A 17,650-nucleotide genomic window follows, 5' to 3' on the forward strand; every position below is an offset into this window, starting at 1 on the left:
ACACCCTAATACCACTTGATTGTATAATTTGTCCCTGCATTGTTAGTTTAAATGGTTTAGAGTTGATGGAAATGTTGGGATGAATTCTTCACTGAACTCTTCCCTACTCTTTCATCAGGACGGTGTCAGTACTCTTTGAATCTCGCTTTGTGCTTCTTCACAGGGAGCACATATATTTAAATGTTTCCATTTGTGAATATTTCCCCTTTCCCTAGCACTGTACTATGACATATTTCTGTTACTTTACTATATTGTCCTGAGTTTTTCTTTTTTAATCTGCAGGTTACTCTGTAGACAGTTTTTACTTTGAATGAGAGAGAAAGGGAGTTGTTCAATAAGAGACCAAAAAGCCACTTTCTCCCCTGCAGCAGATCAGAAGAGGTCTGAAAGGGTCAAGCCATATTGGAGGATAAGGAAGTGAAGCCATGGATTGTCAGACATAATTTCAGGTCCTACAGTCCTAAAGAAGTAGGCTTAATGTAAATCTCCCAGGCTAGCATTCAAAAAATTCAAAGACCTAAGTGTAGGTTTAGTGTGAGGTCCCAGACTAGTGGAGGGTTGTATTTGAAAAGCATTTGTAAAAAAACATGCTCAATTAGGGAAGAAGTGAAAAATCTAGTGTTCTTCTGCAAGCACTCCAGATCCAGCAAAAGCTTGACAATAATCTGACTGCTTTTGCGAAGCCAGCATAAAACAGAATGAAAAGTAAATGATGTATACTTTATCTGCTCCATATAAACGTCTGGCACCTCTACCGCAACAACAGCCTGATCAGGTGAATTCATTGAAATGTCAATGTTAGGAGACATTATAACATGTTAACATTTACAAGCATGTTCAATATGAAAACAATCGGAAATGGGATAGCATTTACAGGTTCTTCACATCCAGTCCAAGAGCACCAAACCACTGGGGCCACTAGTGGCAACTGGCCAATGGAGCACGGTTGTTTTGCGGTGCTCTTCTGTCGGAGCTGATGGTATTTCAGTTCATGCCCGTGCCTTACTTGGGGGAGTTTGCTCCTTCAAGGACACTGGAGGCTTTTGGAAAATTACAACATAAAGAATCCGTTGCATATTGCCTTTACCTGGAAGTGGCAGATTGTGGGGACTGCCAAACCTAGAAAGAGAAGAATTTATTTTTGACGCCCCCTTCAAAATACGGCTGTTCAGCACTTTCTTTAGTGCAGCAATAATAGTAAACGCTGAAGATAAATGTGATTTATGGCCCACAGCAGATTCCATTGATTATGGAGGCTGCAAAGAGCAGATGTTGTTTTAAATAGATATTTATTTATTTACTTTTATTATTCATTTTTGTAAAGTAATGAATGTCTTATTTTGTTATTAATTTTATTTAAGAACCCCATCCCTATACAGACAGACACCCACCCATCATGCCACTACAGTATACTCTCTACGGCCTGTATTTGGAAGTATAAATCCCTTGATTTGATTATGCACTCACTGTTTACAATTTCTGCAGAAACTATTAAATCCATATTCATAATTATTGTGCAAGTCTTTCACACACACGTTCATTTGATAGCTGTTATAAATCCTGTTGTTACTAGGCGTATTCGTGCACAGACATTGGCATTAAAAAATTACCCTATATGGGCATAGTTGCATTTTTTGTTCAAATGTATTGGTGCAGTGTAATTAAAGTTTATTAAAAACTAAAATTAAGGTTTACATTTACATAAGGTCAATCAATACCTGGTGTACAAGTACTGAAATATATTGAATGTTTGCACTTTGAAGATGTTTCTCTTATTGAAATATAGTAATCAAGCACAGACTACACAAATGAATACTTGTGTTCACTTAGGAACAGTTTAACTGCATGGAGAAAGTTTTGTGACCACAAATTCTCAGATTTGCCTCCTGTGTTTTCTCACAGAGAATAACAGTTGTCAAATTAAACAAAGAATAGCTTTGAAGAATGAAAAAAAAAAATATATATATTGTTTACCATCAAAACAGATATGACTGTTGCTGATAATGGACAGACCGTACCCTCGGGGGAAGGTATTTATTACTCCATTCAAAACAATTGTAACTAAACTGACACAAAGAGTGGTTTGGATGGTGCTGGAGAAACCCTCCTGAGCCTGTCTAGCCTCTCTGTCTGTCCTCATATCTGTACGGAGAGAAATAATCAATGAATGTATTGCATATTAAACCTTGTAATTTCAGCTGTATGTCAATCCATAAAATGTTATTAATACATATTGTTTATTAATTTAAACTTTAAATATTGATTATGAATCTTTAGAGTCTAAGTTTAACTAATTCAAAGTTAATATTATCGTTTACACTTTCGAAGGAAATCTATTCAACTATAAATTATAGTTTCCAGGTATGGTCTATCGTTTTATTTATTATTCATGTAGTTTAATACAACATTATGAATTACATAATGTATAATGTCATTTGTCATTAATTCAGTTCATGCTATTTCAACTTTTGGATTATTATTTTTGTTCAGAAGATTTAGCATTTCAAAATAAAATTAAAAAATTGTAAGTGAAATGATGCTTCTGCAGTAATTTAATGAAGTGCTTTCTACACTGATACAGCAATGGACTTACTGTTAAATTATTATTTTGTTCACCAAATTAATAGTTCTGCTTCTTTAAACTATTTTTAAAAGTCTGCTTTTAATAATTGATCGTATAATTGTATTGTGTTTATCTTATAATTGTTTTCAGGGTCTGAATAAAGTAAGCTACTATGATGGTCTGATTTATAAAAACATTTCTACTACCACTGCTTTACACACTGCTTTTTTGAGCCTTTGATAACAATTACATCTGTGACTAACAAGTAAGTATAAACCAACTTGGTCAGATCAGATGTGTGGAAATTTACCATTTACCAATAAAGTATATCAAGCATGGGGTTTTATGGGTGGCATACTTACAGAGATTTACATTGGCCTACAGTTTTAAAGTTTGTCGGACTTTTATGAGATGCTTAATAAAGCTCCTTATAATCAGGTCTAGTGTGTAAACGGACCATTGGGAAGGCAGGGGGAATAAATTGTCTCCATGATTTAACTCAAGAAGCTCAACTTCCTTCAGCTCATCTCTTATTAAGACCTCTTAATTCACTAGTGTACTTCATAAAACCTGCCCTAGCATATCCTGTCTTGGGCCCAGAAGAATACAGCATTTACGGTAAATGAATCTATTGGGGAGAGTCTTTCAGTCTGCTCTTCAAAAGTGGCAAAATAACAAGCTGGTCGTAAAGTCATTTTTCAGGGTCATTAATAATATACTTTCAAGAGGTACGTATAAATGTATCCACTTCCTGTACCTAAATAAGTGATTCAGTTACATATTTCAGGCTTAAAAATCACTTTTGCCAGCAACTCCTCATTTTGCTAATTCTTAAAAATCATCCTGATTGAGTCAAACTCCTGGGATCTACATCATTTACACACTGTCCAGTTTGTCTCAGTTGTGTGGTTCTGGACATCCAGGTATCATACAGAGGTCTCTGTATATTCTGTAAATATATTTACTGACTTTCTTTACTCTGTAGCGTTTTTTATTTAGCAAAAAAATTAAGCAAAATACCTATTATTTTGAATAGATTAGATATTAGTATTAGATTAATAGCCACATCCAAAATAATAATTGCATAATTTGTATTTACAGTTTATAGGCCAAGGGTTAGACAGAAATTCAGTGGGACATTAAATAGTTTAAACTCTTAATTTAAATTTTAACATGAAAAGGATGCCATCAGAGATAATAAACCTATGTTGAATGCTTTGTTCATTTTAATTTGTATTATTATTTAAAAAATGCTTACCAAAATGAGTAATTAAAGATGGATATTTCATAGGAATAGTATTTCTCTTTTTTTGTTTAGTCTACTTGGCTAAGATGTATGTAACGCCTTTCACTTCTAACTGCTGAACAAATGGCTAAAGGAAAGAAAAAAAAAAATAGGTCACCTAGAAGTAATGGGATATAAATAATGTTGTGCCATTGGGTCCTTCTCTCTATCTGCCATTGTATTAATTGATTGGTATGAAAAGGGAGACTTCATAATGCAAAATAAATTAAGGTTAATTGAAGTGAAGTGTAATATCTGCTTTTCAGGAAGATGAAAAATGCTGCCTGTCTTCTAGAAAATGTACTCTCCCCCCCCTTTGGCTTTTGTAGCAATTGGAAAAGATGTAAATAAAAGTGCATATTTCTGCCGCTAATGAAATGTCATATAAATGCAGTAGTGTAACTTCTAGTTTATGTAAATTGAACTTCATAAACGCACACAATTCTAGCTAGAGAAAGGCAGGCAAGGTCACTCTGGACTGAAGTGATTCAAACCACACCACATAATGAAAACCTTTTATTGAACTGGACTCATTTCTTCTCTGCTGGCTTTATTTATTTATCCAGCAGCTCAGGCCTATGAAATGAATCTTATTAGTTTTTTTTTTTTTTTTTCTGCATTTTTTTTTTTCCTTCTCAAACCGGCGCCTGCTTTGGTTTGTAGTGTTGGTGCTTTACCTGTCACAGATAACTACATTCATTCTTCATGGGTTAAATATAGAGCTTTCCAAATAATATGTTAATAAAAAAGTTGGTAATTCTTGTGGATGCAGTATAGCTATGTATAAAGAGATTATACATTAAACAATAGGAATGTATCCGCATGAAATTACTTCCAATAAAATTAAATAAATTCATTCAGTACTTCAGTAATATCTATTGCTCAGTGCTGTATTAAAAACTTACACATTTTCCCCCCATGGTTTTAAAATGATTGTTTTGTCATGTATTTATTTAATGGCTTGAAAAGTGACGTAGAGTAATCTCTGGACATTGCACTAAAAGGAATTGTAACAGTGGCAGTTTTCAACATTTAAGGAAGTGTTAGTGGCCTATATCTATTTCTAAGAATTAAGTGTTAAAATAATTAAAAATTAAGAATTAAAAATCTGGAAGCCATTACTGATATTTTTTCTTCCTTTCCCATTCTGTGAAAAAGATGTAGCCAATTCGTGATTTTCTGAAATATCTGAGATATAAACCAAAAAAAAAAAAGAAAAACATGGATTCTGGCATATCACCACACTCAGTCATCTTTGTTTAATTATGCATGATTAAATGTGTAAGCTTCTTATAAGGGATATTACAGGAAAGCTTTTATAGGGGCGCAGTGTGTTTTTAAGCATATGTATAAAAGTTGCCTTTGCCCTGGTCTCTGGAAGCGAGCCATTTATCCTACAGCTTGTTTCTTTGCCTGAATGATTGTCCCCCTGTTCCCCAATATGCCAACCAGACTTGGTGCTGGCAGTATTGCTTTAATAATCATTAGACTACGCAGCGCAGCCTTGTGTAGATGATGCAGTTGGAGCTTTTAAATGATGGTATATTTCTCAAGTCAAACAGCCTGCAGCCAAACCTTGCCGGAGCCTGCTGGAGCCTTTCTCTCTGTGTGCCAGGCCGCGGACGGAGACGGGGCATTCATAGCTCGCCGTTACGAGTACGGATTAGGTCTAACTCCTGAGGCGGCGCTGGCAACGTTTTCTCTTTGTTCTAGTTTTTTTAATTTCGTATTGTTTTGTTGGACTGAGTAAGTGCTGTATTATCTTTCTCTATAACAAACTAGCTGTCTTGTGGGTAACGCATAAAACTCACTGCCGTCGATTACTCCCCGCAGAACCCATCCGTCAGTGGCCAGTATGCTTACTCTTCACTTGTGGACTAATTTAATTACGGATGCCAGACAGGGAGGAGGGCAGACATGCTCTTGTTTTTTGAGGAACGACCCCTTTCTTCTTCTGAGAGGATATAAAGTGACGTTTTTTTCCCCCATACGTATCTAGTGGCTAAGGAGCTCATATATTCTGTTCCAAGGCCTGTGGACTGACGGCAGGATCCTGAGGATTAACAAAGTAGGGTGAACTTGGAAAGTAGTGCAGTGGCAGTGGTGGTGTGAAACGATGGTATGGTTTGAGCAGGTGAGAATTGTACTTTTCACATAAGGGTGCAGCACAGACTGTAGGAGAGTTGGATTCTACATGTGAAACTGGAAGTTTTGGAGTTGTACTTTACAATTGGCCTGTAGCATTTTAATGACACGTGTCACAGAAGTCCTGTATCGGATTGAATAGTTAAAGTAAGAGCTATTCCTTGTCCCCCCTTAAATATTTTCTTTCTTTGCTTTTTGGTTTACAGGAAACTGGTCTCCTAGAGAATCATGAGATCTTATGTTATTAAAGTTAAAGAAAAACGGTTTGTGTAAAGTCATCTGGGCAAAAGGGTTTTTCATTTCTGACTCGGCAGTGAGTTCTGTACAGAAATCTTGATGCTGGATGAATGTGCATTCCAATACTACAGAAAAAATCAGCAGCAGGTCACAGACAATTATTTCCTCCTTCTTGTTTTGCACTAGAATTAGAGAATTTGAAAGATTTTGTCAATCACATGCCAAAAAACTGAATCACATTAATGGAAGTGAAAGAACAGGAAAGGACAGTAATTTGTAGAATCTGATTTTGTTCCCTTTACTGTAATTGGCAATGGTATGACTGTGAGAGCTGATGGTTGAAAGTAAAAGTCATTAGGAAGAAAGCAATTTAGCACAGGAGGCACAGAAGGGCTTCGGAGAATGAGACCGAGGGAAAATTCCTGGCGAGTACCATTGTTTTTATTTATTTCCCTCAACAAGAGCAGAAAGCTCCCCTCTGAATATCCCAACATCAGCCTGCATTAGCCTGTAGTTGAATGTCCGCAGTCTCTTTGATGTAGAGGTGCATCTGTGAGAGAACCACAGCCTCGTCTCTGCCGCGGAGAGAGCCTCACTCTGGGGCCTGTCAGGTCCGGCAGCCTCCTCTCGGTGACGGCTGGAAAGTGTCAGTTCTCTCTCTGCGCTGTGTCCTGTACCGGGTGGCTCACCGTTTGATTCCTAAGGCAGCCCAGTTCCACACAGGGTGACCCAATTTAATCAAGCTACTCCTTTATATATATTTGGAGCATTCATGCTCGGTGAAACCCCCTGCTCATTGCACAGGCAAAACTTTCTGCTGATGCCTCGCACAAGTCAATAATTTAATACCTGAAAATGCTTGCAGCGGCCCTCCATAATGGCCCGATTTGATTCAAGCTCGATAGATTTATTTTGTTTTATTTTTTAAATAATACAGGTTTTTCCTTTTTGCCTTTCTGGCAAGTAGGAAACTGCATTGCAGCAGTATTGGTAACCTGCATTAATATTTATGTTCTGCCATTTACTGCATCTATGGAGTCTATCAATCCATATCTATTTATTTTTGAAATTATTTAGATAGGTTGGCCTGAATGAGAGATGGTGACTTCTGTGATATTGGAGGGAGAGTGGAGAAAGGAGGTGGAGTAGGTTCCCCAAGGGCAAGGCAATAGACTAGACAAGTGTTTTTAAACCCATTTTTCGTATTTTGTGTACACTTTTATGATTATAATTATGATTATGATTATAATGATTTTAATATGAGACTGAAATAAAAACTGATAACTGTTAAGGCTGTAAAAAAGGGACCTTTATTTGAATAAATAGGTGCTGTAAATGAAACCGCACACCAGTAGTAAACCTAATGCCACATCTAAAATGAGCAGATCATGTGGTTTGTGGGCTTTATTCTTGGGTAATTACTGAAAGTGCACAGACTGCGTGCTGGCTATAATTTAAGGTAGTTTGGGGATGTTATTTTAATTGAAAGGTGACTCCAAACTGGTAGTGCTGTTAAAGCTGAGGAATCGTCTAAGGTTGTCAGTTTGTAAGAACAAATTCTTTGGAGGTTTTGACCTTCTATTTATTTATTTCCCTCCTAGGATAATCTCCACTTTTTTCTCTCATTGATTTAGAAGAACCCCATGGTTTTATCATGGTAGCACCTGGAGCTAGTTGCATAAACAGAATAATAACTGTCTTAATTTAGCGATAGACACTCTGTTTAAACAGTCTGTCAGTGTCGCAGCAATGCGGTGCTGCTGAGACTCCACCACCGTGTTAAATTGGTAAATAGCAAATGTTAAGATGGTAACAACCACAAACAATCACACAAAATCAGACAATTTGTAACAATTAATTGAAACATTGATCTGCTGCTAATGGCAAATTACAATCCATAAATAGCATGTTTTTTCTTCTCAGATTTTTTTGTTATTCTACACGGAAACCGTTAATGTCTATTGTAATTTCTAATTAGTTGTATGGGATTGTTTTGATTTTGGTCTTTTCATCCTACGTGCATGGTGGAAAAGTACACTACGACAATATGTTTTGGAAATTACATTTTTTACATGCTAATTGGAAAGTAAAAGACATTAGGTATTCTTACAAGTTAAAGATAGTGCCTTATGATTGTGTAATTGTAATTTTAAATTTCTTACTGAGCATTTAAATATGAAATAAAGAGTCTTAAATTTGATGTTAGGAGTCTGTGCCTTTCTTTGCATCCTGTCTAGTTTTGTAGATACATTTTTTGTGTCTGTAATGAGCTGCAATTTGAAGTGCATTGAGCAGACGTTTTCTCATTGGTCTTTATATCAATGTAGAGATGGTTGATTCAACCAAATTTGCCTTGTAGCGAGCAGGCTTCCTGAAAGCATTTGAAAGAGTTCCCTTTGTGTGATGGTGTCTTTTCTGTGAACTGACTAAAGAACTATATTAAACCCTCTTGACATTTAGGTGGAGCATTCTGACACGGACAGTTTTGTATGGCCTGACGAGGTGTCATTGAGATGGAAGAAGCCCTATTTTAGAAATAGACACTGGTCAAAATGTTATATTAGGTGGTCTAATTTGATTAACACTGTATACACGGTGACTTTCCTAATATGTCTCTTGGATGTGCATTCTGGTTGAATTAGAAGAAAGCTGACAGGGCGGGCGTATGCAGACTGTCAATACTGATACGAAGAGCGCTGAAACCAGAGCAGCAGATGAGAACATGAAAGTGCAAACCTTGACGTAATTATTTTTTAAGCTAACTTAGCTGAAAGGGAAACCTGGATGAGATTGTTCTGAGCACGTGAGAATGTCTTGCAGCAGCCAGTGCGCAGCGGCTGGTTTGTTAGAGGGGAGGAGAGGAGAGGTCAGGAGGAGCCGCAGCCTGGGGGCCTGGGGGTGCCGCGCAGCAGGGGGTCTGGCGCAGTGTCTTATCTGCTCCCTCTGCTGGCCTCCTCCGCTCCTCCTGCTCGCTGTGCATTCCTCATCTGCACTCGCACAACGTAGCAATTCACACTGCTAGGCCATGGTCCTAATCCTGCCCTGTGCACACTTCTCACAATTAATGGTGAATCTGCATGAAAATGGATTTGAGTATGTTATTTTCGTTATAAAATAAGCATAAAAAAAAAATCATTTTATGTGTGCTTAATTTATATAATGCCTATTTAAACATTATTTATTTATTTATTTATTTATTATTATTATTATTATTATTATTATTATTATTATTATTATTATTATTATTATTATTATATATATTTTTAAATAAGATCTTTGAGTCACATGCATACCATATTGCTTCTGAAAATAAGTTGGCTTTAGACCATCTAGGGAAGATTTATTGTTTTAATTAAACTTGAGCATTTAGAGATTTGGTGGGAGGAAAATGAAAGAAAAACACACAAAGGAATTGTTCTACTCTTCAAATGGAGTAATATGAATAATGTGTTTTCATGAATAGGTTATTTTTTCCTGGGTTTTATGGGGGGCTTATTTCTTAGGAAATAAGGAGAAACCAAGAAAAGAAAAGAGAAATCCATCTGGCATTTACACAAACTACCCTGGTCTTGATTGTGTGTGTAATAGGTCAAACCTATCAGAAAAGATGGGAATATAAGTGTGTGGCCTTGTTTCTTTAATTGTTTCCAAGTCTGTTGACTTTCACCGCTTGTTCTGACGTCTATGGTGCGTTTCCACAGTGCCATGCGAGTCCTGCTCTCCAAGCTCCCCAGGCCCTGGATCGTGGACGAGAAGAAGGACGATGGATACACTGCCCTGCATTTAGCGGCCCTCAATAATCATGTGGAAGTAGCGGAGCTGCTAGTGCACCAGGTAGGCCTGCACACCGCAACGCTGGCTCGCCCCGTTCCCACAGCTGTCTGTCTTGTCCTGTCTTTTCAATCCCACCGATCTTTTATATTAGCAGCTGTGAACAAAGCTGCTCAGTTCTTCAGTGTTGTGTTTCTCTCTGGGGACCGCTCGAATTGTTTTAACATTTTTTCAGCGTAACTATTTTGGTGAAATATTTAAATTCACAAAGCCGTCTCTTACGTGTCCTGGGTCGCGAGGCTGAGTTGTCCTCTCCTTCAGGAAGGTCAGAGATGTGATCAAGGTCAGGTAGCATCTAAGACGTGATTTACAGCCAAAGGTCTTTTCTGACTTTGTACGTTTTACTTTTTTTTTTTTTTTTTTTTAAACATACATTATCTGTTCAGCAGAGTTCTCCTTCCAATTAAATCTGAATGTGTAATTTGGATATAGGCAATTTCATTTGTGTGGTTGGGGTGGCGGTGGGGGGGTGGCATTTCACTTTGCAATTCAGTAGCATGGATAAGAGCGAGGGCTATTACAGAAATCAGCCATTGTCTTATGCCGAACTGAACATGACCACAGGGAGTGTCTGATACGCATTTAATTACTACAGTAATTAAAAGGTTCAGTTCTCCAGGAGCATATGCTATTAATATGAGGAGTAAATTAAATGTCTATTTACTAGTTCCATTGCACATGCATGCTAAAGTGCTCTTTTAAAAATGAAAGGTAGGACTGACAGCTTCACATAATTAAAAGTGGCAGAAGGGCTACGAGTGGAAGGTGTAAACCACTGTTTTTCAATTGTTACAGTAAGTGCCTTCTTTAAAGAAACTACTGTTCTGCTGCAAAGTAATTCCTTGCTGTGTTCCTCTTCAAAATATGGTTTTAATAGTGATCCTGTCTTAAAGTAACCTCTTCGACATGGGCAGTATTTTAATAGGCATTCCCCAGACACTGTCTTCACTTCAGACATTGTTAGGGACTTTGCGACGGAAACCGTGGTAGTGATTTCAGTTATTTTAATTAAACCTAAAATTGAGTCCCTGCGTTAAATGCTAATGAACAAACTATTGGTATTAGTGTAATATTAGTCTGCCTCTTTGGAGTCATGTCATGTGGCTTTCAAATGGTGTGTTACTGCTCTTGAAGGTGAATTTTGTATTTCAAGCTCAACCCAACCTAGGAGCAACGGTGTCTTATGAAATGGATCGGGGGAAAGGAAGAGCAGAGCTTATATAGTACAATCCTCCTTGCCATTTTGTCTGTCACATTATATTAGATCCTTAAGGGTTTTACATTCCAGTTCATATAAGGTAGCTGTAGTAAAAATAAAACCTTATAATGTAATGATATTGCCCATTATTTTTTATAAAAAAAATTTACCATTGTTGCCCTGTTTGAATGTGCTTGAGCTGAGATGTGGAAGACCTTTGGTGGCCTTCAGCTTCATCCAGAAAGATGTTTGACTGTTGTCCTCTCAGGATAGGCCAGGATTTGAATGGCAGACAGATTCTCTAGCCACACAGAGATACTGCAGAGAAAAGTAATGTCCCTGTGGTCCTGTAAACACTACTTATATGAGACTGAAATTGTAGTGTAAGGAATCTGTGTGTGTGGGGGGGGGTCCATCCATTCCTCATTAAATTTGCTGAGGTTTCAATGTCTGTCTATCAGCTTACCATGTGTTGTGTGTGTGTGTGTGGTATCGCTACAGGGTAGCGCCAACCTGGACATCCAGAATGTGAACCAGCAGACAGCCCTGCACCTGGCCGTGGAGCGCCAGCACACACAGATCGTCAGGGTGAGTCGCCTCCTCTTAATTGAAGATCCTATCAAACGTATCTGTTCATCTCTGTGCTGGAAATCACAGCGGCACCAGTTAATTTAAAATCATGTTTCTGCGGCGGAATTAGTCTCGTATCAAAATGATGCAGTGCCAATGAAAACGTTATCTACTAGAGAGAGAGAGATGAACAAGTCAAGGAAAGGTTACCGAATCAGCGCCATCTTGTGGATGTAACATGAACATCGTTTCTGTAAATTAAAGCTGCCTTCCTACTCTGTAGTTAGATAAAAGGATGTTGGCAGCATAGAGGCAGGCTGGAACATTAAGCAAATTAACGTTTTTTTTTTTGGCATAGCATGCATCTAATATGAAAACAATCCAGAATATGTTCTCAAGACATGTAGCCTACTTATTTTAGGTACATATCCTGGCCATTTATATAACGAAAAACAGCTCTAAAAGGCACTTCAAGAAACTGTTTGTGTGTGAAATTGAATGACATGAGTGTAGTTTTAACTGTTTAATCTACAATTTAACTTTTTAATGCTTTGCTTCTAAAATGTATTAGTGGTTCAGTTTGATACCCTGTTAGGTGTGTGACTGCCTGGTCACGACTTTTGATTTTGACCAATCTGACTCTTTTTTTCAGCACACGTATTTCAGTGTATTTAATGTTTTTTTTCATATGTAGCTCCTGGAAAGGTATGAATACTACTGAAAATGTCTGGTCACATGGTCCCTGGCAGGGAGGACGGATTAAGGACTGTTTCCCGTGTCTCTGTGTTTGAGGCCTGCTGTCATTGTCTGTCAATAATCCCCAAGACTGCAGCCCATTAGTCGTACTTCATAACCACTTTGTCTTTCAATGGGTGACTTAATGGTTCCCTGAATGCTGTGTCTACATTGCGTGTTTAATTCATCCAATTCAGAATGTTAAGATGCCGATTTTCTTAAAGTGTGTTACTTGTGCAACAACTGGGCTACTTTCAGTAACAGTGGGGATTAAAAAATAATATAGGAAAAGTTCCATGCTTGAACATCTTCTAATTACGATTTGAATCCATAGCTGAGAAACTTGTCCTCTTACACCATCACTATTAAAGACTATTCATAGTTGTAAATGATTCTTCTCTTATGAAGTTGCCATTTACCTTCATGAATAAGATGTAATCTATAATATGTTATCAGTGGTATGGAGCTGATACAACCAAACATTGAGGAACTTTCTTACATCCATACTGTAATCAGTACAGTTACATCATAACTGGTCAAATAAAGATATGCATTTTATATTTTGTGTCCCTTTAAAAATATAAAAATGCCAATAAGCTTAAGACTGCATGTATGTCGAATGATCTCATAGTGAGATGCATGGTTAACCAAAATACTTATTTTCTCAAATGAAATAACTGTGAAAGACTTCCAACTAAACCCCATGGAGGGCAAAGCAAGCTAATAATACTTTTATTTGCTAATTCTTCATTTCACAATCCTACGCTTCCTTAATTTTGGATTCTGATGCAGTACCACCTTGGAAGAATGGCTGATAAGAATCTTATAACAGTTAACCATTTTGAAACCTGACCAAGCACTGCATGTCAGTGCGAGATATAACTTCAGTTTGTTCTGTAATGCATTTGGATTAGTTTCCATTTGTTTAATGATTTTAAAGGGAAAAGGAAAAAGGTAAAGCGTCATTTAAGATTGCATTTAGCAGTTGTGGTCATGATCCTAACACTGTGACAAAAAGGGAATAATCGTTAAACATTGAACATCTGTGTTGCAAATTCAAGTGACTAATCTACCCGTGTTTCTTGTATAATTTTAATTAACTTGGATCATACAGGGAAAGTGAGTGCAGTTTAAAGTTTGAATTAATTATGAATGTAGTTGTGGCATGTGGGGTGAATAATTCTGTCAAGCGAGGGGTTTTTCATGTTAGTGCTTTCCTGTTTAGATCCACCAATGTATGAGCTCAGAGTATTAGGTCTAGAAAACCTTTCTAATTCCTCATGTAGTTTTCATTATTATGTGTGATGTAATCCAAACAGTTTAAACAGTTTCCAATTTTCTGCAAACTTAAGATGGCAATATGCAGAAACCTTTTTTGATTACAAAAGTTGTTTTAGGATCTCCATCATGACTGCCAACACCAGCCAGCACATAACTATGTGTCTTAAGTTCTGCACTCATGTATTCAACACCAAACCACTCCAATTTCCTTACGTGTACAAAGATCTTGCATATGTGAGTTTAATATGCAAAGAACAGTAATGTAGATTTTAATGGTAAACTGTGATAATGGAATGACTGAATAATAATCAGTCGGCTGGCTGAAACACCTGGACAATAGTGTTCATCCCAGTTGAGAACTGAAGTAGTTTTCTATTATCAGAATCCACAATACATTACATACAGCAGGCATATACATAAAAAGAACCTGGACTAACTCAGTTTGTTCAAGGTGGCATATATATTGGTGTGAAAATGACATATCTGTACAGTGCTGGGGGTAGTAGGCAAGACCTAAGAATTTTTTTTTATTTTTTTTTTAAAGGAGAGAAATATCTGTCAGTATCACTTATAAACACTAGATACTTAAAAGCATATTTAAGAGCCACTGACTTCATCTTCCTTGTATCGATTTCTTTTTTGTTTGTTTTATGAAGTTATCAAAGTGTGTCCTGAAGGTCTAAAAGAATTATGCAGCATTATCTGTCTTTCCACTAAAACTCCATATCAGTTTCAGGTTGTGGGTCTCCTGGAAGGGCTTAATTTCCACCTCACTGAAGTTATTAGATGGAACATACAAACAAATTATAGGAAATTAATACAGCAGCAGCTGCAGTAATGAGGCCTGCGCTGTTCAGAAGGGGATTAGAGAGTCAGGTCTGTGTTTTTTCTTCAATCAAAAAGCAGGAGGGAAGGGGCACCTGCAGGCACAATCTGTGTGTGGCAAAATCTGCATTTCCTATCTGGGTGTGAGAAAGGAGTTGGGAGGAATTGCGATGCTCATGTTAACCCAGACCTCTCTGTTGTCGAGCAGATCAAATTAAGCACATCCTGACCGGGGGGAGGGGATCGAGTTGTTGTGATGTGGGGTTTTACCTGTGCCAAGCCGTGCTGGGCTCACCCCTGCTGTGTTGCCGTCCCCGCAGCTGTTGGTCCGTGCTGAAGCCAAGCTGGACGTACAGGACAAGGACGGAGACACGCCTCTCCACGAAGCCCTGAGACACCACACCCTCTCCCAGCTGCGCCAGCTGCAGGACATGCAGGACGTGAGCAAGGTGGACAGCCCTTGGGAGCCCTCCAAGAACACGGTGAGGACAACTGGCCCTCCTGCTCTGCATCAGCTCTGTTTTATTACACATAGTCCATCATTCATAAAGGGGGGGAGGGGGATGAAAAGGAAGGCTGTGCATGAAGGCTACTACTTTGCAAACTGCTTTACCTTACACTGCCGTCTCTTCGTTAGCATTTCTTAATGAAAGAGTAAAGCGAACCTGCGATGGCCAGATTACACATTATCATCCTTCTCCACTAGCGAGATGCTGGCTTTTTAAAGTCTCCAGCATATAATGGGATCTTGTTTAAAATCTCCTTTGTCCCCGATCACTATGTGTTATGATGGCAGGGCAGACAAGTGCCACCTACTGGTTATCCCTGTTACTGCCTTCTGTAGGTCATTCAGTTAGGAACATTGTGCCAAGAAACTGAGGAAACCTCAGCATGGTTAGTGGAGATGTATTCTATTTATTGTAATGGCTAGCAGATCAAATTATTTTTCTCAATGGTTTTGTCTTCTAAAAAGGTCAGGCCTTACCTAGGGAGGAAACAAAGCAATGCTTTGAATTCATGGGATATACCACTGTTAGCAGTTTGCTCTGGCTGTTCATTATAATACAAATTCTGCTGCTTTTAAATATAAAGATGCCAAAGGGAAGCAAAATTACATTTATAATTGATATTGGTTGAATTTGCTATTGTTTGAGACTGGATTGATGACTTGTTGGCTAACTACAGCCCTTTCTGGGGATGCACCATTTTTCCGTCTACTCGGCAGTCTGTCACTCATCTTTTAAAACACACCCCTATCTGAATACCTTTTAGTGAAATACAAGCAAGTAATTTGTTCCAGAGGCTCTGCTGACATTGGTAAATCAGGAGAGCGAAACTGGAGCGAGTTAAAACGTCAGCAGTACTCAAACGGTGTAATACTCCGGCCTGCAGCGCCAGACTGGAGATGGTGCATTTCAGTAATTATGTATGTACTGTACATTATCTGTAAGGTGTTTAGGGTCTCTCTTCAGCGCAAATTCTGTGGACGTATCATCTCTCCCTGTGCACCTCCAAAATTAGAGATTATTATTATTGGGAAACTAGGATTATTGTTAGTTGTCTGTTTTGCTCTTCACACTAGAAAAAGTGCATGTGCATCTGATGTGTACAGCCACAAATGAACAGAACAAAATGAGGAAAAATCACTAGTAAACTCAGAGGGACCTTCATCAAGGCTTTGTGCCACCTTTGAGGTTTCATATAGTCTTGAAGTTCATTCTGCCCAAGCAAGAGCTTTTACATCATTGATCTTTAAAAGCTGCTCCCAAATTCCAGTGCCACACTATTGTGCTTGGCTTAGTCCCCCTTTTTCATCATCCCCAAGAAGTAACTTACCAGTATTGATATACTTGATGAACTTTTCCTTTATTTTGAGTGTCTAAGCAGAGTGAATCTTTTCATATTTCTCAATTGATTGTTTTTAATATGATGTATGAAAGTTCTTGGAAGGAGTAGAATTTGAGGTTCTAGAATTGTGACAGAATGGAAAGCAGCTCTAAAAACCTTTAGTTCAGGGGAATCAATCTGCCAGACTGTCAGAGGCAGTGTAATTCAAATGTCTGAGAATTTCTTTGAACTGCAATTGTTAATGGAGACGTGTAGGGTATGGAGAGGAGTATGCGCATGTAGCCTGTTATAGGTAATGTGTTTTATTTTTATGACCTTCCCCTTCCTCCAGCTGATAATGGGCCTGGGAACCCAAGGCGCTGAGAAGAAGAGTGCCGCCTCCATTGCCTGTTTCCTAGCCGCCAACGGAGCTGACCTCACCATCCGCAATAAGAAGGGCCAGTCCCCGCTTGACCTCTGCCCTGACCCAAGCCTCTGCAAGGCCCTGGCCAAGTGTCATAAAGAGAAGTCCAGGTGTGATCAGTGTGCCAGTGATATACCAGTCCCCAATCTCATTGGGCTTGCTTTTTGCAGGTTTCATCTTCTTGTGTTCTTCTGTTCTGAGGGACGTTTTGGGTAATAGAGGAATGTGTGTGTTAAAATAAAATAAAAATAAATGTGCCTAATGGTTTCTAATGAATCCTTACCTTAGACTTGCCTTTCATGGCAGCCATAGACTTTGTTTGCAAACTGTTTGCAGGCCAGGGTCGGTTGAATTTGCACTCTTTCTCACTGTCTGTGTTGCTCTGCAGCGGCCAGGTGGGCTCTCGCAGCCCTTCGCTGATCAGCAACAACTCGGAGACGCTGGAGGAGTGCATGGTGTGCTCGGACATGAAGAGGGACACGCTGTTCGGCCCCTGCGGCCACATCGCCACCTGCTCTCTCTGTTCGCCACGGGTCAAGAAGTGTCTCATCTGCAAGGATCAGGTCCAATCCAGGACCAAGGTAACTGACATCTGGGCTTCAGAACATCAGTCTTGGGGAAATCGGTCAATTTGAATCCTGGCTACCAGAGACTCCTGTGACTCCTCAGGCCTGCAGATTGAGGTTGTTAGCGGTTCCAGTCATATCCATTCCTCTGATTTACATATGA

The 17,650-nt window shown here is 38.6% G+C and overlaps 1 protein-coding gene across 4 annotated transcripts in view; it reads left to right on the top strand.

Moving 5' to 3' along the window:
• Window positions 1-17,650, top strand: part of mib1 (MIB E3 ubiquitin protein ligase 1) — an 84,838-nt gene that overhangs the window by 57,812 nt on the left and 9,376 nt on the right. For all 4 annotated transcript variants that reach the window (XM_066719295.1, XM_066719303.1, XM_066719312.1 and 1 more), the window contains 5 exons: window positions 9,932-10,064; window positions 11,761-11,847; window positions 14,991-15,152; window positions 16,850-17,031; window positions 17,310-17,502. In XM_066719295.1, the coding sequence (XP_066575392.1) occupies window positions 9,932-10,064; window positions 11,761-11,847; window positions 14,991-15,152; window positions 16,850-17,031; window positions 17,310-17,502 (757 nt within the window). The remainder of the gene's footprint in view (window positions 1-9,931; window positions 10,065-11,760; window positions 11,848-14,990; window positions 15,153-16,849; window positions 17,032-17,309; window positions 17,503-17,650) is intronic.

The sequence above is a fragment of the Amia ocellicauda genome, chromosome 2, assembly GCF_036373705.1.
Source record: "Amia ocellicauda isolate fAmiCal2 chromosome 2, fAmiCal2.hap1, whole genome shotgun sequence".
Lineage (NCBI taxonomy): Eukaryota > Metazoa > Chordata > Actinopteri > Amiiformes > Amiidae > Amia > Amia ocellicauda.